The 26,324-nt window shown below is 42.7% G+C and overlaps 1 protein-coding gene and 1 non-coding gene across 5 annotated transcripts in view; one reads left to right on the top strand and one right to left on the bottom strand.

Annotated features, from left to right (window-relative positions):
* Positions 1-26,324, bottom strand: part of LOC133133959 (calcium/calmodulin-dependent protein kinase type II subunit alpha) — an 88,626-nt gene that overhangs the window by 11,981 nt on the left and 50,321 nt on the right. For 2 of the 4 annotated variants that reach the window (XM_061250278.1, XM_061250279.1), the window contains exons 8-15: positions 22,127-22,210; positions 17,722-17,816; positions 13,626-13,748; positions 12,890-12,973; positions 12,511-12,553; positions 9,100-9,134; positions 5,971-6,003; positions 5,327-5,375 (exon numbers count right to left, since the gene is read on the bottom strand). In XM_061250278.1, the coding sequence (XP_061106262.1) occupies positions 5,327-5,375; positions 5,971-6,003; positions 9,100-9,134; positions 12,511-12,553; positions 12,890-12,973; positions 13,626-13,748; positions 17,722-17,816; positions 22,127-22,210 (546 nt within the window). Of the gene's footprint in view, positions 1-5,326; positions 5,376-5,970; positions 6,004-9,099; positions 9,437-12,510; positions 12,554-12,889; positions 12,974-13,625; positions 13,749-17,721; positions 17,817-22,126; positions 22,211-26,324 lie in introns of those variants that run through there. The other 2 variants (XM_061250281.1, XM_061250282.1) reach the window with 2 other exon arrangements.
* trnae-uuc (transfer RNA glutamic acid (anticodon UUC)) lies at positions 21,367-21,438 on the top strand. Its single transcript has one exon. It is a non-coding gene; the product is annotated as a tRNA-Glu (tRNA).

Below are 26,324 nucleotides of genomic sequence, written 5' to 3'. Positions count from 1 at the left end.
ATGATTTGTTTCATAATAATTTCATGAATAATTTTTATTTTATAAAACCTGATTCAGCTGAATAATCATTATAATTCATGATCATTATTATACAAAATGTTCTAGAAAGTCCTGAAATCCAGTGGAGTGGGCATCCCTGCTGGAAAATTCAGATATGCCAGCTTGACCAGCTTGAAAATTGAGCTGGTCAGGCTGGTATTAAGCTGCTTTAGCTGGCCAATTGATCAACCAGCCAGTGCTGGTAGCTTGTCCAAGCTGGACAACCAGCTACCAGCTGTTTCAAAACCTAGCTTGAGCTGTTTTTTTTCCAGCAGAGATTGTGAACATTTTAGGAGGGCCCTGAGCCCTTCTGTAGATCCTCCATTCCACATCTCTCTTTACATTGATGTAGATGGGCATCCTACTGTACAGTACGTGCCATGCCAAATGAGAGATGGATTTTTCTGGCTCCGACATGACTGTGAAGGTCTTGTAAAGTCTCCACCAAACAGCCGAGATGAGACAAGACTATCAAAATCTCTATTTCACTAATCTCCAAATCTAAAAACGTCCACACCAAACCGCCGAGCAAACAAATAAACAACTGTTTTCATGACGACTCGGTAAATCACTAATTGTTGTAAACCTCCGGGCTTTAGACTTGACATGCTCAGTTTTTGAAACGCCAGCCGCCGAGAGCCGACGTTCTAAAAATGGACGGTTCATACCGATAAAGCTTTCTTTTCATACCGTCTCGTCGTGTCTTGTCTTGTCTCGGCTGTTTGGTGGAAACTGGGCTTTAGGGTGCTGCTGTGATATTTCTCTTCCTTATCCGGCCTCTTCATAGCTAGCTGTGCGGTGATGTCAAAGTTACTGTCACGCTCAGCGGCATCCTCCTCACCCTGTATCCTCTAATGAGAACATCCAGTTTCTTGTAGGGGGCGACATGGCTCAAGCAGTAAGAGCAGTCGTCTGGCAGTCGGAGGGTTGCCGGTTCAATCCCCCGCCTGGGCTGTGTCGAAGTGTCCCTGAGCAAGACACCTAACCCCCAAATGCTCCTGATGAGCTGGTCGGCGCCTTGCATGGCAGCCAATTGCCGTTGGTGGGTGAATGGGTGAATGGGTGAATGGGTGAATGGGTGAATGGGTGAATGAGAAGCATCAATTGTACAGCGCTTTGGATAAAGGCGATATATAAATGCCAACCATTTACCATTTGTAGCCGTGCCTGTCGAGCTCCTCAACTGGGCTGCGCAGAACACCTGCACATGCCCAAACTGAAATGGCGGATATGAGATCTGTTGTGCTATTGGGGAATCTTTCATGACGTCGCTCCATGAAAAGCCTCCGTATAAACTCAGTGCTGTCTCATCACACAATGCTCCGTTTGCCAGATGAGTCTCTGATATTGAGTTCGTTTCGCCACCTCGATGAGCCACCATCTTATTTCAGGCACACGTGTGTCCCACCCTTCCTTCGGGACATCTAAGGTCACTACTTCTTGCCTCCAAGGCTGAGTTACTCAATGGCAAGATCCAGTTTAAATTAGGATAAATTGCATCTACAGCAAATAGTGGTTCCATCGTGTTTCCGACAGCATGGCATAACTCCGGAGAAGACAAGTGAGGGGATGTTTTTCAACAGGCCTCAGCAAGAGGCTCCAGGCGTTGGTGTAGTGCCCTAAGCCAAACACTGTGGAACTCCTTGATCTTGATCAGTGGGGAATTCAAAACCCCTTCCATCTCCTGGAGCTTGGTCACATGGGCAGTTGTGCACTTGTAATAATAGTCGAGTGTGGTAATGGTCTCTTGAAACCTCACGCAAGCAACACTATGAATCTGCTGCTTGGTTCAGAGTGTTGGCTGCACAATGCATGTTCTTCAGGCTTTGCCTTGCTGTTGGTAAAACTAGTCATAACCTGACTGTTAACTCTTACCTAACCTGTTAACACTAACTCTTTCATCCTGCTTTCAAGCAGGGTATATTTAAAAATTTCTTCATTTGTTCTCACTTTTATTGAAAATATCCTTTAAAATTTTATGTAATTTTCGAATTTCCATATTGCAACAGGTACCTGTGTTCAGTTGCAACACGGCCTATTCTAGGCAAATGTTATAATGATTATGGATTTTATATAGAAAAGTGTTACTATATTACACTGTGTTATGAAATACAACTATAGATCAGCTCATATAGCCATTAGCTAGCTAGCTAATGGACTTTGAAATCAAGTGCACTGCCATACTCCAAAAGCCGATGACCTTGTTTGCCTGTACCTTGTTCTCTTGGCAAATTCTTGTCCAAAAGATTGTCATGATATTCATATTTAAAAAATATTACAGAAACGTTGCTATGAGCTGAATAGAGGCATGCAGCTTTCTATGGACGATGAAATCCGTGCTTGTGGCCACAAGCATGGGAAAATAGTTGCAGCTCTATACTTTGGCACTTATTGATTCCAATGTTTTGGCATCTCGCATTTCCCCACATGATAAGAAAGCCGTAGGAGGCCTTTCCCCCAGTAGAGAGGTGACATCCAGAAAAATACAGAATACAATCCAGAAATGCTTCACATTTCATATTTTGCATTTCATGACGAGTACAGAGGACTTTCTTTTCTTTTTAGTGCAGTGGGTAGCACTCATGCCCCAAAGCAAGAAGGTCCTGGGTTTGAATCTAGCCGCTGCTTTGTGTAGAATCTGCATGTTCTCCCTGTGTTCAAGTACCCTGGTTTCCTCCCACTGTCCAAAGACATGTAAATTAATGGTATGTGGATTGGCGACTAGTCTAGGGTGTAGTCCACCCACTCACCCGATGTTTGCTCACAGGGGAAAGGCCTGGAATAAGCCAGCTAGATAATGGATGAATGGATAGATAATCATGCAGCACACAAAATCTTTTTTCTTCGCCACTTTGGTCAGCCAATTACTGTGTCATATCAGTTGCATATCTTGTTTCTTTATTCAATTTCCTGAGGGAGTGGTTAAAATAGAATGCTGAACTCATCTATACAAATTAGCAGGAGACTAATTTGCAAATCCAGATGAACACCAAAGCCTTTCTGTAACTACTAGCAACTGCACATTTCAATCCACTGCAATGTATCGTACACACACACAAAGATACAAAGTGCCTAAAAAGGTACAAATACCTGTCACTAGGTAGCTTTCCTTTAGGTACAAAACATTAGCCAGTAATAAATAACTAATTTGTACATTTTTCACTTGTAAAGGGTACTTATTAGCACCCAAATAGAACATACTTTCAGGGTACAGTTGGGAAATGTGTTCCTCAAAGACAAAATAAACTTTTTCCTCAATTCCTCAAAATACGTCTTAAAGTATATAATCTATAAAAGAACGAGTTAGCAAGCTTTCGCACTTTAATGTACTGTGTGATTCAGGATAACAGTTAGCATGCTAATGCACTCTAAGGTATCGCACAGCTAAAGAGTTAATATTGTAATGCACACACTGCATCATAAGCGTGGGAGAGCAGATGGTCACCGTCTGTTTGAAAGAAGTCGACCCCACTGACCTGCCAAGCGCTGAACGCATTCTGTCTTGAATGGGGTCGCGTAGCCGACAGTTACAATGCAATTTTCCAAAAGCAGCGTGCGTTGAAAGCACTGTCGTGACATTAGTCAGGGAAGATTGCTACAGTGCTCTGATTTTAAAGTCCCTGCTTTCTCCTCTTTGTCAAGGCTTACTGTCACTCAAAACATAGTTTTCTTTGTATAGAAAAATACTGAGGATGACTTAGCATACTAAGCACATTACTGCTGACAAACCAACCTGGCAAAATGCAATTCTGGAAAATGGAGGGGTGAATTTCAGGGAGACATTTGTTGGAGCTGGGTTGAGCTGGTGAATTGGTTTGCAAATCCTTCAGAATATTTGAATACATCATCTTATATTTCTGGAGTGTGTGAATCAAGATCTAAATTTGGGAGACTCCCAAAAAAGATAGACCCAGTCTATCTTTGTATCAAAGATACATTGACTTTGTCAAACAAGGGCAATGGCAATTCACTGCACTGTGTCATACAGAAGAAGAGCCAGCATGCTAATGCATTGCAATATATACTACAGTGTAAGAGTGAGCATATATGCTAACACACTGCACTGTATAATGCAGGGGAAGAATTAGTATGCTAACACATTGCAATGTATTGCAGGGGAAGAGGTAGCATGCTAATGCCACTGCACTCGTGGTAACAATACCCATGAAGTTGTATTATCTATCTCACCCTGTTCACTCACTGTCATTTTCAACCTAGCTCACTAACTCCAATCATTGCCCCCTTTAGGCTTAATAATTCTCTTTCCATCTTTGCCGATGTGCTTTGAATCAATATTACTTAAGTGGGGGCTATCCTCCACTGGTTTAGCTGGTTGACCAGTTCAGAACAGCTCCCAGCTTGACATGGTTTGACAAGCTCAAACTATGCTTTGAATTACTACAGGCTACCAGCATTACCCAGCTAGACCAGCTTATGACGAGTTTGACCAGCTCAATTGAGAGCATACCTTATATGTTACAATAATCAGGAGCCCCCTCTGGCATCTGCTGGGCTCTAAATAGCTGTGGAGCTATCAGCAGCCATAAGACAACATGTACCCCTCAAAGGCATGTTTTAGCAGCTTTCCCATGACTACACAGTATAGCTCTCACTGTAAACCACCGATGTGTCTTTAGTTGGCTCCTCCCTTTTGGAATTGCCGGCCATATTTGGCGTGTTCACCACTCTAATGCATTACATTACATTGCAGTTACTTCGCTGATACTTTGATACAAAGCGACTCACAGTTGATTAGGCTAAGCAGTGGCCACTCCACCCCTGGAGCAATGTGGTGTGAAGGGCCTAAAAGCTGCACTGATCTTATTGCAGCTGCACTGGATTTTGAACCACCAACCTTCCGGGTCCCAGTAAAACACCTTAGGCACTAGGCGATATGCTTCCAAACAGCTCCGGCCTGCACTCGTGGTCAGAGTGTCAACCAACCAAGCGACCCAAATGAACATTTTTGTGGTAAAAAATGGGTGAAAAAAGTGGGTGAAAACCCAATAGCGTTTTCTAGCCAACTATCTATGAGGTACTGTAGCCAGAATATAACCATAAAAAACCGGCATTGCATTGGGGCTAATTTTCTAGCCCTCTAGTCGTCTAGATTCACGCAGTTTTCTAGCCAACTATCTGAGGTACTGTTGCCAGGCTATGACCATAAGAAACCGGCACTGCATTGGGGCTAATTTTCCATGCTTACTTGGTCTTGGGGGCTCTGAGATCGAGGCCCAGGGACTGATTTATGTTTGCTGTTAGCCAGCCAGCTGTTCACCAGCCTTACCTCTGGTGTCCTCATCTTCGATGGTCGTGTTGGTGCTCTCTGAAGATTCCTGGAAATGACATAACAGACAGGGTCAGGCTCTTCAGGATCCAAGCAGTGGAAGGGGAAGTTTTTTTCTCACTACACGGAGCGAGGTTTGAGTTCATAGTTTAACACCCGCCCCTCCCCCACCCTGAAGAAAAGAAAAAAGAAAAAAAGACTTTAGTTTTTGCTCCTCCTGTTCACTGGAAGACCTTTGAAAAAAAAAAAAAACACAATCTTCCGTCGAGGTGTTCTTTTGTCCGTGTGAGTCGTTGTGTTTTTGGGCGGGGCAGAGCAGGGTAAGGTACGATAGGAAAGCAGAAAGGGTAACACCTAAATCAGACAGACCTCTTGCCCCACGATGGTACATACTAAGCGATGGGTACTGAAAACATTGAAGGTGAAATGAATTTGCAACAATTAAAAAGAAAAAAAGAAAGTCCAGCTCCATTTTTAAGTGGCAGCTCAAGTGCTGCTTTGCATCTGTTTTTTTTGGTTTCGTTTTTTTGTTTTTGTTTTTTTGGTTACTGCTTTTGGCAGTCGGTTGGAGGGTAGGGTGGGGGTCAGGGGGGTGGCACGCTCGACAGAGCGGCCGTATGGCCAGCAGGGAACTGCACACTCACCATGAGCTGGACGCTGGAACTGGACTTCCTTTTCTGGAAGAGAAATGAAAAGGGTTAAACAGAAACGGACAGGATGGGATGGAGGCTGAGACCAGGGTGCCACAGAAGGGGAAAGCAGAGAGTGTGTGGAGTGTGTGTGTGTACGCATGTGTACAGCACATGCGTGTGAGCATATATATATATATATATATATGCGTATGGCTCATGTCCATATGTGTGTGTATATGTGTGTGTATGTGCATGTGTGTGCCTATGTATATGCGTGTATTTGTGTGTGCACAGCACACATATGTGTGTGCCTGTGTGTGTGTGTGAGTGTGTGTGTGTGTGAGCATGTGTGTGTGAGTGTGTGTGTGTGTGTGAGCATGTGTGTGTGAGCACGTGTGTGTGTGAGTGTGTGTGTGTGTGTGTGAGCATGTATGTGTGAGTGTGTGTGTGAGCATGTGTGTGCCTATGTATATGCGTGTATTTGTGTGTGCACAGCACACATATGTGTGTGCCTGTGTGTGTGTGTGAGTGTGTGTGTGTGAGCATGTGTGTGTGAGTGTGTGTGTGTGTGTGTGTGTGTGTGTGAGCATGTGTGTGTGAGCACGTGTGTGTGTGAGTGTGTGTGTGTGTGTGAGCATGTGTGTGTGAGTGTGTGTGTGAGCATGTGTGTGTGTGTGTGTGTGTGTGAGCATGTTTGTGTGAGCACGCGTGTGTGTGAGTGTGTGTGTGAGCATGTGTGTATGAGCACGCGTGTGTGTGAGTGTGTGTCTGAGCATGTGCGTGTGAGCACGTGTGAGTGTGTGTGTAAGCATGTGTGTGTGAGCACGTGTGTGTGTGAGCGTGTATCCTCAGACCAGGCCGCCCTTCTTCACAAGCTCCTCCAGGCTCCACTTAGTAATGCAGCCTCTGATAAGAGAGACCCCACCCCACTCAGCATTCCAGCCTGATCCCCCAAAAGGGCCACTGCCTGCTCAGGACTATACCCTCAAATCAACACACAACTGCACAGAGACACACGTGCACACACTCACACTCACACTCACACAAGCACTCACACAAGCACACAAACACGCACACATGCACATACGCACGCACGCACGCGCACACACACACACACATGCACTCACACAGAGACTCAAACAGACTCACACAGATACTAGTTTAAGTAAGCATTGAAGGCCTTGTATAGGGAAATAAATAGCAAACACCTACCTTCTAGGTCAATTCAATTAACACAAACACCCATTAAACACTCAGATCAGTCACTAGAAGTGATTGTCAAATTCATTCATCCAAATTCATAAAAAGTTAAAGTCAGATAGACAACCTAATTAGTATCTCTGTTTTTTTTTTACCCTTGAAAATGAAGAGATACAGAAGTTATTAACTCTTGACTCTTTCTCATGCTGACATTATCATAATGCTAATATGCTAACAACTGTATGTACAGTAACACTTTATTTGAAGGTTCATAAGAGCTACAACTCCTAACTCCTTCATAACCACTACATAAGCATTTATAAGCACTTATCAATAATTGCAAATAGGCATATGGTGTGTTATTTTAACATTGATGCAGCAACTGACATTACCATGAGATACCAAGTGAACTGACAGAAGATCCTTATGTTGATTATTGAAGCGCTTGAATGGTTATGTAGTGCCTACGAATGTGCTATACAGTGCTTATGTAGGCACCTTCAAATTAAGTATTATTGTATGTAGAGGCTCTTCACCTGCTAAGGAGCTTGAGATGAAAATGAACTTTTTTTTTTTTTACAAATGCTGGTACTCTGTGCATTGAAGCAACTGCTGATTGGTGTGCATTTTTATTTTTGAAGATAAGCAGTAAGCACATACCCCCCAAATATAAACACGTTTTCATGCTCACACTCAAATTCACATTCATATACCACTCACACTCGCAATATAATGTGTCTGCAGTGTCTTGTTACTGCATATGAATTTCAAGGGTATGATTATGTACATATGTGGGTGCATATTTGCATATTCATGTCATTTAGTATGAATGGGTGTGCTTGCATGCATTTGCACATGGCTGTGTGCGTGTGTATGTTTATGTGCACGTGTGTGTGTGTGTGTGTGTGCATGAGTGGGGGTTTTTGTGTGCATGTGTGTGTGGGTGTGTGCATGAGTGAGAGTTAATGTGTGCTTATGTATGTGTATGTTTGTGTGTGTGTGGGTGGGTGTGTGGGTGTGTGTGTGTGTGTGTGTGTGTGTATGTTTGTGTGTCCACAGACACCCACATTGGGACCACTATGGACACCATGCCATGCCTGTGTGGTGCTATCCAGGACAGTAGGCCTATTTAACACCCAAACATCGGTGTGTTTGTGCTCAGATTTAGCCCTCACCTATGCAAACATTCATTAGCTACATTTCTGAAAATATTTAAGGGCCTATCCAGTGTTACATGTCCTAGTGTAGTCTTAACATTCTGTAGACTCGCCTTCACTCAACCCCTGAAATAAAGCAGCTTAATTGAATTTTAAACCCCACATCTTTTTTGCATGAAGAAACAACCTGTCACTCATCAAATTTCAAGTTGAAAAAAGATTTAGGGTTTTTTTTTTCTTAAGACAACACAAGGGTTAACACCCAATCATCTGTGTCTTAGCCCATTCATGCAAACTTATATTCGCTAAATTTCTGAAAATATCTAAGGGCCTATTCTGTGTCACATGTAGTGTTTTAATACTGGGCCAGGCAAGTGGTCACCATAGAATTTTCGGTGTTAATTCAAAATGGACCCGATTGGACTAATATGTACTCTGTACTCTCAACATAGTTTGACAAGCTATGTGTTGAAACAGCTGGTAGCTGGTCATTTTGAGCTGGTCATAGCTTGATTTTACAGCAGGGGGGACATTATGTAAGATGCACTTTGTACAATATAGAAATGCAAATTAATGGTTAAAGTGTTTAAAGGCTCTGCATACCATTGGTCATGCATCAATTAAAATGTCTGCCTCTCTGACTGAGAGGATAAATACACAAACAATCGAATAAAGAAGTAAATAAAATAGAAAAAAACTCCCAGTGCGACGTCACTGGAACAGCCGATTCTCACAGGAAACAAACTCAGAAAAATAAAAAACGAGAATTCCAGAGCGGCCCTACCTTCACTCCATCTGCCTTCTTGCTGGTCTTCCCCCCTGAGCGAGAGACGAGGAAAAAGAGGGAGACGGTGATCAGGATGGGCACAAAGGCCCAGAACAGGAGGGCGAAGGGCATCGGCAGACCCCACGGACTGACGGGGAGGGAGGCCGTACGAACACACGCGCCTCCACAGAACTGAGGGAGAGGAGGTTCTGAGACCCCTCCTGTCGATCGCAGACAGCGGCCGCCCAGACGCCTGTCACTCCCACACCATTCCCGTGGAAGTTTGCAACAAAAAAGCGTCGGCGGAATCAACGCCCAACTGTCTGACGGCCTCGGACGTTTCTGCGCCTCGGGGGCTAGACAGACCCCCAAAAAAGGCAAGGAACCCTCGTGTCTCAGTTGTCGAGAGTTACTCTGACGCTCTGGGACCGTTACGTGAGCGTGCAGCCCCGTAAGAGGACTATTTAAGGCGTTTGCCAACAGTGGAGAAGCACTTCCATTATCAAGTTGCTCTCTGCTTCCCTGTGTCCAGCTGCTATAACCACTCACTCATTCTTTCTGTCTGTCTCTCTCTCCCTCTCTGCGTCTCTCTCTCTGTCTCTCTCACTTCCTCCCTCTCTGTGCCAGAATCGTACGGTTTACCTCCTCTCAAGCAAGCCGGGTGTTTTCCCTCTTATTTTTGTCAACAGTTGGCTAAATTTAGCATGGCCCTTGCGCTGCCCTGGCCTGTCATTTGGACTCTGTCCCAACAGCAGCAAGGGTTGGGAGGGGGGAGGGGGGGTGTATTCCATTGTTCACTTCCCTTTGGGACTGGGGGGGTGGGGGGGTGCAGGGATTCCCCCACCCCCCATGACTTTCCCCGTATCCGGAATGTGGTGCGATTCATGGAACTAACTGCCATTCAAATAAATAGGAAGGTTTGCGTTATCTGCCAGGGGAGTATGAACAGGAAGAGGAAGTAGACTGTTCGTAAATCCTGAACTGCATCTCACTCACTGACAGTGCTTTATTCCAGGACATTTAGCAGATGCTTATCTAGAGAGCCTTACGAAGTGCAATAGGACATTCAAATAGTTTAATAAGAGCAGGCCCTTCTACTCTAACCAAGTGTTCTATCACAGTAACCTGATGGTGAATATCTAATCATTTCAATCTTGCAATCACCTATGTAAGCACAAATCATCATTGTGACATTTTCACAGTGATTCAGCAAGGTTATGCAGGATGTGGTGAGTTTATTTATCACCCCAAACTACAACGGCTTTAAATTCTGTGGTCTGAAAACGTATACTCGGCAACCATAAAACGTTTCTCATAGTCACCTATGAGGGTGAATATTCTCTGCACTGCAAAAACCAAAAATAAGTCAATTTCAACAAGAATTTATTTTTCTGTTTTATATCTAGGTAACCAGATCAAAATATTACCACTGAGGTGAGATTGTTTGACTCATTTCAAGATTTGCCAATGGGGTAAGAAAACAAACAAACTTAAAAGAAGCTACTAATTTCTACTTGCCAGACAAAAATAAGACTTTGAGTCTCATGACAAGACCAAATCACTTGTTATAAGACAGAGATCCATCATGGTCACTCAATGAGCTGTGGGGGTAAAAATAGGGAGGGACAATTAAAAGGGAAATCTGGACGGGAATATTTAGAGGTGCTGAAATGGGTTTTTCCTTTCAAAGCCATAGCTGGCGAGCCGTATTCACATCAGCACTTCCTGGACGGGGGGGGACGGGGTCTATTCTGAACAGTGTGACATTAAGGCAAAGTTTCGCCCCCCAACAGACATGGCTCTTGCAGCCTGGTTCGGATGTGGCAATGGGGGGGTAGGGGGCGAGAGGGTTGCAGGTGGTGGGAAATACTAAATTTCCCCAGATGGGTAACACAAGAGACCCCGTGCTGAAATTTTAACGTTTAACGAGAAGGGAGAGGGATAAACAGTTTTACATATTACGTATTTACCTTATGGACATTTGGCAGACACTCTTAATCAGGGCAACTTCAACAGCTTTCATTGGCATTGTGTCTATTTGTACACAATTCTGTTTGGCTTAAACAAGAAATTATGTAAACAGAAGAAAATTTGATTTCTAGCTCAGTACCACCGAAGTACCAGTCTCAGGCTTTAACACCATCTTATTACTTGTATTTTAAGTATATCGGTTTTTAAATAATTTGTACAGGTCCAGTTTGTGGTCCAGACGAGACATAGTAATGTAGCAACATACACTAGTATTTGTGCATTTCTGAATAGGATGTTATAGGTAAATGAATGTTGCAAAAAGGGGTCTGTTTAATATACAGTATGTGGGCTAATCCATTTTTTATCCTTTGGTGAACATTTGGCATGTAGAACTGACCATTCAGTGGCCAGATGAAATGTCTGTGAAAGACTGTGTCCGTGGCAACAGATGGGTCTGGTGATGCAGAGACTGCAGATTTTACTTGTCAGAGGAAAAGAAGAAGAATTGCGATAAATGTGGGGGTGTGAAGAGATGGACTCCTCCCATCAACCTCTATTTCACCATTAACCTGCCACACATGACGCAAGAAATTGCTACTTGAGGGATGTGGAGTATTGGGGTGAGCACTTAGCCATAACCTTCTGTGATGCTTTCCAAACAATTATCGATTTTAAGCTCTCTCCCCGTGTACTGTATGTACTCTGCTGAAAAATCCAGTCAAGAGTAGCTCAGATTCTACTGTTTTAAGATGGCTTAAGCTGTGGTTTCGAACACTCCTTGATGGTTGAGTCTAGTCAAACCTGGTCTCTGGCTGGTCAGTGGTTAAGCTGGTAGAGTAAGCCGGTGGCCAAACTTGTGGACTAGCTAACTATAGGATAAAGTTGGTGAACAGCTGGTCAACCAGCTAAGTGTTGAAAAGGCTGGTAGACTGGAAATTTCAGCAGGGAAAGGCATGAATAAATTAGCTATTGAATATGAACAGTGTTTTATTTGTGAGAGTGCATGTCTATATCTCCCACCGAAACACCCTGTCACTGAGTCAGTACTTTTGGAGGAATGTCAGTCTGGAAATTTCATTCTAGGAGTCCGGAGCAGAGCGACCATTTCCATGGAAGGTCTTCTCTTTGCCATGGACAAAAATGACTGAATTGCCATCTTGAAAATAAGAAAGTCGCACACTCAAATGTCTAATTGCTGTGTTTCATTGACCAACGTTTGGGCTCACAAACAATAATGAACTCCATTTGCACACTGCAGAAATAATTACTAGCATTTTAGTCTTGAAATAAGACTGAAGATTTTTTTCTGTCAAATAGAAAGTTGCTTTTCAGTTACAGTTTGCTTGACAAGTGAAATTTTCTTACTCCACTGGCAACCCTTAAAATGAGTAAAACGGTCTTTGGGCCAAACCATTCTTTGTCTTATTTAGCAAAAAAAGTTTAAGTGTCAGAACTCACCAGAGAAGTTCCGTGTTGCCAACATGGTGGTCAGGATGGCACCCTGGAAGAAAATTAAAATTGTGTGCACAGATTTGACCAGACCAATGATTTAAAGAACCACACAAACGTCATGCTGTTCCCACATCAGAGTACAGGTGTACTCCTGGGAGATCGTTCACTGCAACCAGAACTCAAACAGTAGCTGCACCTTCGGAGCTATATGACAGTGTCACTGGATTGATCGGAAAACCAAATGAAGACGTTAAGAATGTGGTTATTGCAATCTTTGCTTTGCCTAGACTAATGATGGATTAACTTATTTTTTTGGAATTCTCACTGTAAATCAATCATCAAGAAGACCATCAAAAAAGAATTACTCTCTTGTATATCCTTGTACCTTCAGCTTCCTCCTGGCATTGAACTTCTTCAGGCACTCCACGGTCTCCTGCCTGTGCATACAGGAGGCCACTGTGGACCGGTGCTGCAGGAAGAGGAAGAGAGAGTTACCTCCACACCAAGGATGGGCAATTTTGTTCCTGGAGGGCCGCTGTGTACACCGTGTGTACATCAAAAATGAAGTGACAGTGGAGGTACATTATTGTTCTTCAAGGATCGGTCTATCCTGAAATTGCAGTCATGTTCTCTTTAGGTACAGTAAAAATCAGTACAGAATAAAAAAGGTACAAATGAATTATATATTGCTGGTTAGATTTTTTTAATGTACATATTGGGTACCGCCCCAGCGAGAAGAATTCATACCTTTTTAGGCACTTTTCTTTTTGCCTGTCATCCATGTGCTTATCAATAAATTTAGCTGTAAATGTCAAATGGTGTGAATGTTAGGGCTAAGTAAGTAAGGCCAGTTGTTGGCATGATGCAAATATGAAGCAAATATGGCCCTTGTTGCCCATCCCTGCTCTAGACCAGTAGTCTAGTATGAACTACGCCGCCAAATGTCAGGGACGACATTAGCTCAGGAGGTAAGAGAGGTCATCTAGCAGTGGGCGAGCTGCAGGTTAGATCCCCCTGCCCTGGGTGTGTCAAAGTGTCTCTCAGCAAGACGCTCTATCCCCAGTTGCTCCCGATGAGCAGACTGGGACCTCAGACTGGCCCACACTCCTCCCGAGACTCACTGAGATCCAGGGGTGCTTGAGGGCCTCAGCCGCAGTAATGCGCTTGGCTGGGTTGATGGTCAGCATCTTGTTGATGAGGTCCTTCGCCTCGGGGGTTACTGTGTCCCACTCAGGAGAGGGGAACTTAAAGGAGAGAGAGAGAGAGAGAGAGGGGGGAGACAGAGAGAGAGAAAGAGAGTGAACAAAAGCTGCAAGTGCTTTTAAGGACCAACAGCCTCACTGACAACTCAATATGTTTTCGCCTGTCCCAATCTGAGGAACACAGAACAACGAAGCATATATCAGTATATCACTATAGTACATTGGACTCATAATACAATGAATAAAATTGTATTTATTGGTTAATAAAGGCTGGCGGCACAGATGGTGCAGTGGATAGCACTGCCGCCTCACAGCAAGGAGGTCCTGGGTTCGAATCCCCGTCAGCCGGGGCCTCTCTGTGTGGAGTTTGCATGTTCTCCCTGTGTCTGCGCGGGTTTTCTCCCACAGTCCAAAGACATGCAGGTTAGGCTGATTGGAGAGTCTAAATTGTCCGTATGTATGAGTCAATGGTGTGTGTGCCCTGCGATGGACTGGCGACCTGTCCAGGGTGTATTCCTGCCTTTCGCCCAATGTATGCTGGGATAGGCTCCAGCCCCCCTGCGACCCTGTTCAGGCTAAGCGGGTTAGGATAATGAATGAATTAATATAGTTAATAAATGCTTACATTATTAATAAAGATTACTGTTATTTATGCTGTTATTGTTGCTAATTGTTTTTGTATTACTGATTACAATATGTGTTACTGATTTCATAGTTGTTATCGCAACACAATATGTATTCTGATGTACCTATATCATGCCATTGAAGAGAGAGAGGGGGGCGGGGAGTGACACAGTGCACAGCATGTCTATGAATGCTACCAAAACAATGACAGGGGTTAGCAACTCGAAAGTCAGTAGTGTTTTGTTGTCCACTTCTAGTTAGCTGTCGCCTACTCTTGCATTTAATAATCCACATCCAGCAAGAGACAAATATCATTTGTGGGAGGAAGCATGAGTCATTGAGCTGGTCAGTGACACAATTGTTTCATTCCAATGCATACTAAAATGAGATGTACACTCAGTGACCATTTTATTAGGTAGACCTGTACACCAGCTTGTTAATGCAAAAATTGAATCAGCCAATCATGTGACCAAATGTCAGAATGGGGAAGGAAGGTGATCTAAGTGAATTTGACCGTGGAAGGTTTGAGTATCTCAGAAACTATCTTCACAAAGTAAGTAAATTAATGTGCAAGTCAATGTTTTTTTTAATGAATCTCATCTATAGGTAAAAGCAATTATTGGTTCAGGAGTTAATTTTTGTTTTGTTTTGTCCTTACAAAATGTATTTCATTTACATAATATTGCTCCAAATCAGATGCAGATGCAAACTGCACAATGCAGGTTTGGCTTAATAATCATTCTCCTAGGCTATGGCAACCGCAGGGTGTGCTGGTTTTTGTTTTCGCGTTAATATCAGCAACCAATTCAGACCCAAGAAACCAGGTGAGCTTTAATATCTGCTGTAGGCCTACCAGTGAATACAAACTGTAACCTCTTGAAAAGGAAAATTCTGCTACAGCAAATGTGGAAGCATTCGCTTTCTGAGAAATAATCAGACAGATTTAAAGACTTCACATGAATACAGGATTTGTTATAATATGTATAACTGTTTCTGACATAAGAGGGTGAATCATCCCTCATTGCACATTAAAAGTACTTAATTAACAGTCTAAAACAATCGGCAGCTCTTTGCACGTAATATTGGAACAGAAGGTGCATATGCAGGTTTGGGAACAACAGGTTTTACATGACCTTTATTTTTAAGTGTTTAAGTGTTTAAGTGAAGGGTGCACAACTCCGGTACTGGAGAGTCAGTCTGCGAGCTGGTTTTTGTTCCAACCAATTACCTAAATTTATTTTTCTGACAGCTTTGTAAATGATGCTGGTTCACTCCTGTACTTTGGCACAGTACAATCTTCAAGATACACTGGCAGTCTGCAGCTGTAGCTGGTCCATATACAAATGTCTGCTCAATACATTTGACGACTTAAATGATTAAGAGCAGAAGTTGGCACCTTGAACGGCCCTTGCTGTGCACCCCTGGTTTAAGTAGATGGGGCTGGATGAAACATTTGAATGATTTGAATATAACACTGTATTGTTAGGTTACTTTCATGGTATTGGTACAGCAAGTGTGCACTGAGCTCAATGCAGCACTATCTCACCATGGGATATAGCTGTAGATGTAGTTGTCTGCTTACAAAGAACGGAATCATCTCTCTCTCCTTTCCTGTTGCAGGGGTGGGGATGGGGTTTGGAAATCAATTTTTAAAGTTTTTAAGTGGTTAAATGGTGTAGGCCCGGCGTCAATTATATGATAAGAGAGGGGAGTGGATAGCATGGACAATAAAGTCCTTTAAGAGATTGCTGGATAAACATAACTGCATGTGGTTACAGTGTAATATTTAAATGCTTTTCCATACCCGATTTACCTAACTTTTCTGCATGGTTTCAAACATTCTTGCTGGCATAACAATCTTACGGCAGTTATTTATGCTTCTTAGAAACTGTATGTAAACAGCCTTGATTTGACTGATGGGATTCCTAAACATACAGACGAAAGTCACGTTTCATGTTTGTCACGTCATGTTTCATGTTTAGTTATTGTCTTAGTTAGGTTATTGTCATGTCACATATTATGTTAGTCTAGTCTCGCCACGTTTTTATGTTTTATTCCTTGTTACGATTCATTGTCATGTCATGTCATGTTTCATGTTTAGTTATTGTCTTAGTTACGTTATTGTCATGTCACGTATTATGTTAGTCTTGTCATGTCAAGTAATATAGTTTATTGTCATAGTTTTGCAAACTTGTTATGTCACAATTTATGTTTCATGTTATGTTGTACTGTTCATTGATTAGCATACACTTTTTCATGTCTCTGCAAATCTTGCATTCCTGCTTTCTCTCTCTCCATTTCTGTCACTCACACCCTAATTGTTTCAATTTCCCTTGTCTTCTTACTAATCTACTAACTTTAGATCAGGATTGGGTAATACTAACATTCTAACCATGTGTTCATGTTACCTTACCTTATGTCATTTACTAATTTACTAACGCTAGGGCAGGATAGGTTTATAACTAACGATTACTAATTACCTCGTTAACTTGTCAATCCTCCACACCTGATTTCCATTCTCATGCTGCTCTCAAGCTAATTGTCTACACCTGTCTACACCTGCATATAAAGCTCAGTTTCATATCATGTCTTTGTGAAATTGCCCCCTGTTCGTCAGGGCACCTCTTTAGCGCTTTTGTCAAGCCATTTGTCTACCCATTACCCCACAATCCAAGCCTGTTTACTGACCAAAGATTATTGTCTTCTGTTTTGTTGACCATTGCCTGCCTGTACCACGACTTTGCCTGCTGTCTTTGTGCGTTTGCCCCACGGAGCAGATTTCGGTCTTGACTCTTGCTCCATCATCGACCCTGAGCCTGCCTACCATCCGCCTGTACTTCTGCCCCGCTGACAGCTTTCCTGGCTACTGGACTTTTTGCATGGTGTACCGATTACGAGACTGCCTTCTCCCTCGGTACTGCACTTTGGTTTTGGCTGGATTTTACGTGTATGAACATTGCTTGTTTTTTCTGACTATGCTCTCTGGACATTCCCCGAATAAACCCCTGACCGGACTTTATTACACCCCTGTTTCTGAGTCGTGCATTTTGGGTCCAACCCCCCCACGCACCCGTCTCAGAGAGTACAAAAATCAGGCTCGCCGGTTTTCTTTTTAAATTCGGCAACTTGTTTTTGTGAGAAACTGTGCCGGGAACGAAATTGACTTGTTGCTATGGCCATTAATGACATTTTATTTTTGTAAACCACTAGAATGGATCTTTAATTCATACCACCGGCCTGCGCTATAAATACCAGTGACGTTGAGCTGAATATCTCACAGTGCGTCGCCTTCCCGCAAGTGCCTGTAGGGTCTGTTGGCGTGCCCTGTTTCATAGAGTGTGAGTGTGTGTGTGTGTGTGTGTGTGTGTGTGTGTGTGGAGGGGTCACTTACGTCGTACGCCCCAGCCTTGATCTGCTGGTAGAGCCGGTGCTGGTCCTCATCCCAGAACGGGGGGTATCCCACGAGCAGGATGTACAGGATAACTCCTGGGAGAGGAAACAAGAAGGCACATGGTAAATGGACTACATTTACTATATAGCGCTTTTATTCAAATCACTTAACAATTAATGCCTCTCATTCTCCCATACACACACACAGCAATGGCAAAAGGTTGCCATGCAAGGTTCCAACTGGCTCATCAGGAGCAACTGGGGGTTAGGTGTCTTGATCAGGGACACTTCGACACAGCCGGGCCGGGGCAACAAACCGGCAACCCTGCAACTGCTGACTCCAACTGCCAGATGACCCCCAGGAAATGGGAGAATCCCAGTTGAGCAGTCACCGCAAACCACACTATATCTCCCCTGTAAGAACTATCTGGAGGAGTTCATGAAAAAGACTTTAACACAACCCTAGTGACAGACATTCTGTATACAGGAGAGAGCGCATGACTCGATAATTATTCCCTGAAATTAGGCCATTACAATACTAGTTTTAAAAGCCATTTATCTGTGTCAATCATGCCAGGGGAAATCTGCCAGGACAACAGGACATTCAGTTAAAGTATATATTTATGAAATACAATAATACTTTAAAAGGCCATTCATCTCCGTCAGTTATGCATTGAAAATCTTCCATAAATACATCAGTGAAATTTGGAAAAAATCTTCATACATTTATTCATGTGAGCCTCTCCCCATTTCCCCTCTCTAACCCCACACATGTGCATGTGCTGCTGTCAGGCAGGAGGTGAGAATTGTTGTATGATTACTGAGTTCCAACAAGGGATCTTAGCTGTGCACTTTCCATTAACACGATACTCACTGATAACTCAACCTGTCCTGTCATCGCCATGGCTCCCACTGCCGTCACCATGTGACACATGCACTACATTACATTATATTTTATTTAGCAGACGCTTTTATCCAAAGTGACGTACAAAACAGTGCATATCAAGGTCATAGAACAAACAACGAACAGATCAGATAACAAATAATTAATATAAGATTGCTTGTAAGGCCAGAAATATATAGTACACAAGGTAGATAGGCCAAGTCTGTAACTATCATACCGAGACATCTACAACTTCACATCGCATTCCTTCTCCCCATTTACAAAGCTCAAATATGAGAAAGAACAAACGTAGCTTTTTTTCAGTTGCTGTTTGATAAACAAATGCTTCAGCTATCACTACATTTTGAAGTATTTGTGGATTAGCTGAATGTTGTTTACCCTTATCTTGTTTTCCTACATACCATTGCCAAATGGTTTCTTCTGCAAGGAAACACAAATAGCTTTTAATTTATTTCTCAAAGCATTCCTACATTCACTGGGCATTCACAGACAGATTTAACATGAATTCCTTTGCACAAGGGAATGCACAGGGTGGAGCAGCTGAACCCCCTGACAGAACTTCCAATTGTCTGGATAAAAGAACAACAACGCTTTAACCACTGAGCCAAACTGCCACCCAAATTAGAGTATCATGTGGCGGCCATTTTGACCATGTCTCCCTTCGAAAAAGAGATGACAATCTCAATTAGGCACTCTCCTAAACGAACACATTAAAAAATGAGCTCTTTGTAAATATACCCGCCCCCCTCCCCACCAATACTTGACATTTTTTTATTTGTAACTCCCCTATGGCTATGTTAGTTTTGTCTATGTTTTGTTTAGCGTCTTCTGTGAATTTTGACTGAGTGCTAACTGTTTTGTAAAATAAAAAGTTTAATTAATGTGGGTATTAAAGGTACAATGGGTAATTCCGGACTCCTAATGGTCAGGAGAGGAATTGCAGCAACAAACCACAACACTGTATATCCCTCCCCCTTCTCTGTGAACACGCTGACGTTGAAACCCCCCGAATGCCATCAGCTGTGGCAATTAGAAACAATTTTCAACCAATGAGCTTGAGTTATTGTACAGCTATACAATGTTTTGGTGGAGTGTCGGTCGGTCAACTGTATATTTTGAAACCCAAATTTAAGTACTATAAACACAGGCAGAGGGTGGGTCAACATGTCAGTGAGCCTTTTTTAATGATAGGAAGGGATTTACAATGTTCTTGTAGCAATGTTTTAACACAAAAATCGGGCCTTTTGTACCTTAATGTAAGTGAATTGGCCAATGGCAATGGTCATGTGGAGAGACGGGAACACAGTGATCCAGTAAACAGGGGATGGCACAGATTGGGGGAAGGGAGGTGGGCACTCATAAGGCCTGCAGGGTCTGTGGCCCACAGCCAGCCCTGAGAGCTCCCCCTCCCCCTCCCTGGGTGCGTGGGTCTTCCCAAAAGTGTAGCAGATGCTAGGCGATGTACCGCTAAGCACGGGGAACACTCCCAGGATGGACAGCCTCCACGTTAAAGCACCACTCCGTGCTCAACCTTTACCTTTCTGTGACAGTACTCTTCCTCAGCCTGAGGCTCTCATCAGTGCCAAGTCTGACATGTCAATCTGATACAGGTGAACACAAGCACACAAGTACCAGCACACATAACCCAAAATGTAAGAAGGGCTTTAGTTACTGTTCAGCATCTGTGTAGTCAAAATGGCCTTGATGTGCTTCACAAAAGGTAAAAATAATAATAACAACATAAATAATACTACCACTACCACTACCACTATTACGATCATTATTACTATTACTATCATTATTACTCATAATAATCATAACATTTGAGTAAATGGGGGAGAGCAACCAGTGTGTAGCACCCAACCAGCCATTTTGCACCCAGAAAAGCTCCACAACGCATTAGCTTGGGAGGGGAGGGATCTCTGAGTTCTCCGGGCTAAAGACCCAGGTCCCAAGCCAGGGGAACCAATTATACTGTACTCTCGTACTGGCCCGAGGTGGTGACGTCACCCTGCCAGGTACAAGCCTGGCTGACGCCAGCGGGTCCCACAGCACCGAGTACTGTACGTGTTCTCTCTCCCTTCAGGGGTGTGGGGGTAGTGGGGGAGTGAGGGGGGATTTCTGTGGACCTGCACTCACAGCTTCAACGTTCAACCAATCTGCCCACACAGTCTGCTAAACACCGCATGCCTTAAGGGGACGTGTGAACGACTGCATTCAGCCACTGAAGTGTATTATACAATCATACGCAGTTCTTTTGTGTTCCATCGTTTCAACTTAACTGAACACTAAAGTTTCACTGAATGTCCTTGCATGGCCCAAATCAGGGGAATATCTGTCTGAAAGTTTGTCTGAGTGCCACAGTGCCATCAAAAACTATTCACACCCCTTTATAAACATGAGCAATAAAGGCTGTAAATTGTGTATGTATGGGAAAATTGTTTATTTTACATTCATAATGTCAAAGTTGGACACACTGGTTAATAAATTATGAAAATGTCTTCAGAATAATAAATAATACTATTACTTGTACTATTTTCATGGGCTACCTGTAATAACTTGTATTATGTCTATGTCACATTGATATTAAATTCCATTATTTTTTGAGGAATCTGCAGCAAAACTGAATTGTGCAAAACAAGCACTATTAAGTGGAAGAGGATGATTAGAAGATGCAATAAAGTCTTTGTATGTCTTTAAGGCTGTTTACATACTGCAAACAAAACCAACAGGCTTCAGCTTTCCCATATGGTCTAGCGGTTAGGATTCCTGGTTTTCACCCAGGCGGCCCGGGTTCGACTCCCGGTATGGGAATTCAACTTTTCCTCGGGGAATGTTTAGAAGACAAACCTGTTCTACACACTCAAATGAATTGGCCTGATTGGATTTTATCCAAGCATTATATTCCTAGGTCCACCGCAAGGTCGGTGGTGCGATCCCCGGTGTAGCCACAAAAAGATCCGCACAGCTGTTGGGCCCTTGAGCAAGGCCCTTAACCCTGCATTGCTCCAGGGGAGGATTGTCTCCTGCTTAGTCTAATCAAATGTATGTCGCTCTGGATAAGAGCATCTGCCAAATGCCATTAATGTAATGTAATGTAATGAATTAATACAGTCAGATGCTTTTGAAGGTTGAAAATGTAATACTGCTTAATTTTCAGACATAGTGATCAAAAACGTCTTTACATTGTTTCCATTTAGTAAAACACGTCAGTAATCAGTCTCATATGGTCTTGCGGATAGGATTCCTGGCTATCACCCAATGCGGCCTGATTTCGACTCCCGGTATATGAATAGCAATTCAATAGTGTACAAATTTGTATTCCCCGCCACAGAATACAAATATTAAAAAATACTTTATAACAGAAAAATTAAAATGTGGCGGTGACCATGATACATTTACACATTTAGACAGTCTGCTTGGTGCAGAACCCACCCACCCAACTGGGCCCAGGGGGAAAGGACCCCTCCCCGCCCCCCCAAACGAGGATGGTCTGACTCACCGCACGCCCACAGATCCACCGCCTTCCCATAGGGGTCCTTCCGCAGAACCTCCGGAGACAGGTAACCAGGTGTCCCAGCAAAGCCTGTCGAGAAAACCACCAATCAGGGCTCTGACCTATCACCTCCCCGCAACACGAATCATACGCCGTCGCAGTCCGTTAAAAGGGTTTGGGTGTGAGGGACCTCTGCATTTGGATCGAATGTCCCTGCTCTAGAAACAGCACACACTTCGCATAAATCAAACAATCATAGTGGATAACGTCCACCCCAGAAATATTCGTATTGTGATATCATCTCCTATACTGGAACACATTATTCAGATATGTAATGTAAACCTCTTGCTTAATGGCTTGGATCAATTATTTCTGTGAAAAATGTGTTCAAGAACAGGAGGTGATATCACAATATGGGGACTTTTTGGGGTTTATGAATGTTATGGTCACATCATTAGTCAGTAAGCGGAACGACCAAGCTTTCTGACTTCCTCTGAGCAATAATGATTTTTTTTCAATTCCAAACTTTCCGTAATGCCATATAAAGAGTGGATTTGCTTACTGAGTTTGTCACAAGCATATCTCTGAATCTCCCCTGCAGCGATGTTGAATAATGCATGTACAGTATAGTTTAATGTAGAGCTGCCAGTAGAATTGTTTATCATTATTCAGAGTAAACCCAACACACTAATTGCATTCATTTATCTTTTATCAAATATTCTTATTTCCAGTCACAACCTACTGCATAATTTAAACAAACTAATCAAAAACGTATTTTATGCTTATGATATGCATTTAATAATGAATTAAAGCTAGACAAATTGAGAGATTAGGATATAATTACAATTACCTTCTATCTGCAGTTAGGATAGTTTTTTGGGTTTTAATAGAACTTAATTTAACTTAGATGTTTTGGTTAATTTAATTTAAATTAATTAAAAAAAAATACAGATAATCATCAGCGTGTACATAATTGAATCATAAAAATAATATCAATTGAATATCTAATATTAAATGAATAATTCATAATGATTATATTTTATTCTGAAAGCAATGATGTCTCAATTAAACACAGTTATGCATGGAAATAATAATTATTTCTTTTCAAACCTGTATTCACTGAATATTTATTTAAAACTTTGACTTAAAAATACATGAAAGTGATACATTTTTCAGTACAAATATTTATTTTAATATTTTTTGGGGAGAGCTGAAATTTGGTTGACTGTGCTTTGATGAAGAACGCTCTTGCCTCTAGTTGATTCAGCTGTGCACTGAGGAATCTCACACTTTTCACACTCGTAACACTATCTTCCATCTAAAAACACCTCGTCTCTCCGGACTTCTGCACCACAGAGAGCCCAAGGTGCAGTGCATTCTGGGATGCCGTGGAATTAAATTTCAGCCCACTACGCACACTGTCACATGAAGCGAAAAGGGCTTCAATTGCTGTGAATTTAAATGATCTGCCCTGATAATTATCTTTTATCTGAATAAGAGGTGTAATTATGTTAATAAAAGCCAGCGGTTCGTCTCTTTCAGCTGTCTGTGTGAGCTGATACTGTACCAGGCACAGGATCATCAGAATGGAGTGGGTTCTCTCAAACTGGGACAGCTGGGTTATTACCCTTCCGGCTGTAAAAATCTGCTGTTACTCAGTCCTCTTTTAATCACTTGCTTCAGATTTTTTCCCCCTCTCTCTTTTTCTACCCAAGTCGCAGTAGGTATGTGTCAATGGCCCAAACAAGGATGTTCTGCAGTTTTTTAGGGTTGCCAAGTTTTGTGGCAAAGGAATGGTGAAAAATATCATAGAAAGTATGCTTTACAAGATATTTAGTGCTCATTGAAAGTATGTAAAGAATGTAAACAATTTGGGCGTTCTCTTTATTTCTTTCAGTACATTAACCTTGGTACACAGTTATCTTGTTATGGAGATTAAAACATCCTCAAGAACAATCTCTCAAGGACATCCGTGCCATCTTGGAGACAAAACTGATTATGTATCAAGTACTGTTAAACACACCAGACACGCCAAGGGACTGCAAGAGGAGTTGTTCAATTAAACCAAAGTGGAATTTGTTCTTAACATTGACAGACAGACTCTAGCTGTTCATTTTTCAGCGCCTGCTGACGGAAAATGTTTAAGACGGAAAAAAGAAGTATACTATCACTTGCTGAAAATTGGTGGCCCAAAATAACCATATAATATGGGCATAGAGCCTGTCCAGAGCAGCTGGCTCAATACACACAGACCAACAGGTACGGGTGTTGAAAGCTTGGTGTTTAATAATGCAGAGACGTCCACACACTGGCATTCATATCCATGCTCAAACTGTAACCGCCCCCCTCCACTCCCCGGGGGAGTCTGACATTCCAGATAAAATTCAATTAAACGGGGTGATGACATACCCCGCATAATGCACGGAATATAATCGCCAGCGTTCCGGGCAGTCTGACTGGGGAAGAAGTCTTACAGGCAAAGATGTTGTTTTCAGCCCTTTTCATTTCAAGCATCTCTCTCTCCCCAGGAACAGAAGAGTATTCTCTACTTCATAGAGACACTCCCAGAGAGTATGAGGTGGCCGGGATTCTCTGTGGGCGTCCTTTCCTTGATTCTCTTCAGACATCCAGACAGCTTGGTAAGGGTGGGGTCCCAGGTTCTGCCACTTGCTGCAGGGCATGATTCAATTGAACTTGGACCATAGCACCTGGGTCCAGACAAAGCTTTGCATGAGGAATCCAATTAGAGCTGGGGGGTTAAGGCTCAGCTAATGCACTGCTTGCAGCATACGGGTGAGCACCACAGACTCAAATTCAGGCCTGTGCCAGTGCCGACTACGAGCAGCACCTCTGCAGGGGCAGCGAACAGTCAGCATCCTATCACCAAAACCGTATGTGCTCTCTACTCATGCATATGATTGGGTCTCCTCCGCCCCCACTCTCTGCGTGTACGGCTTCGGGCTGTGGTGTGAAAGGCAGCAGCTGGCTGCACCCCACATTTTGGAGGGAAACAGTTTGCGAGTTGGACATTCAAAGGTTGGAGGGAAATAGAGATGCCAAATTAAAAAATTAAAAAAACGAATTGGGTGTTATAGTTAGATGAAAATGACAACGACAGACCAAATGATCTGAAGGATATCGACAGATACTGTAGAGAGGAATCAGATTTCCATCAAAATTATTATTAATCTCTTAAACACTACAGAGACAACTCAGTATTGCGACCACTTGCAAAGGAAGCATAAACAAAGGCCTGAAAATCAGGGCGCCAATCATGTTTTCACCTATTTGTTTTACATTTTTACTTGTTAAAAAAATAAACAAAATTGTCTCCAAGGTAGTGGGAGACCCATTGATACAAGTGGATGAGGCACATATATCGAAAAGCAAAACACTTTAACCAGTGTTTCTCAACTCCAGTCCTCAGGACCCACTTTCCAGAAGGTTTTTGTCGTAACCAGGAACTCACACACCTGATTTAACAAATCAAGGGCATTTTCCTTGGTATGATTTATTCAGGCATTAAATCAGCTATGTGAGTATCTGGTTACAACAAAAACCTTCAGGCAAGTGGGTTCCGAGTTGAGAAACACTGCTTCAACAATGCAGAGTGCAGTTTTTTTTTTTTTAAAGAGACATTAAAAAAGTGCGCCAGTAAAACAGGCCAGAGATATAACCTGGTTTTGAGAAAGGTTGTCATGACTTGTCATGTCAGACGTGTTTAAAAAAAGGAGCCGCTGATTTAGTGTGACCTTTCGCTGGAAGCAGCGGCAATTAAAGGTATGATTTGCAGTCCGGCCGAAAGAGGCAAAATGGAGTTGCTTTTTCCGCGAGACAGTGAGACACAGCAGGCCTCCCAGCTAATGAGCTGTGATGGAGCTGAGGTGACATTTCTATATTTGTTGACAGCTAAATTCATTAATAAAACATATCATTACCCGAGCGCTGTTCTTACACACCTTTCAGGAGCCGCTGACCTTGTTTAAACCTGTTTAAACACATTTATTGTTTTCTGTAGTTTTTTTTTCTTTCTCACTTTTGATGTTGCAGGTCTTGGACATTTATTTTGGTATTTATGTTTGATTCTTTATTCCTAGTTGCCAAGGAAATGGTCTCACAGAAGCTCCTCTGATTGGAATCAAGCCTTTTGTGATTTTTTTTCCTGCCAGGAGAAGAGCACTTCTCAGTCTAATTCTTCTTCTCT

Source organism: Conger conger, chromosome 7 (genome assembly GCF_963514075.1).
Source record: "Conger conger chromosome 7, fConCon1.1, whole genome shotgun sequence".
NCBI lineage: Eukaryota > Metazoa > Chordata > Actinopteri > Anguilliformes > Congridae > Conger > Conger conger.
This window is presented reverse-complemented; position numbering and strand designations above follow the sequence as displayed.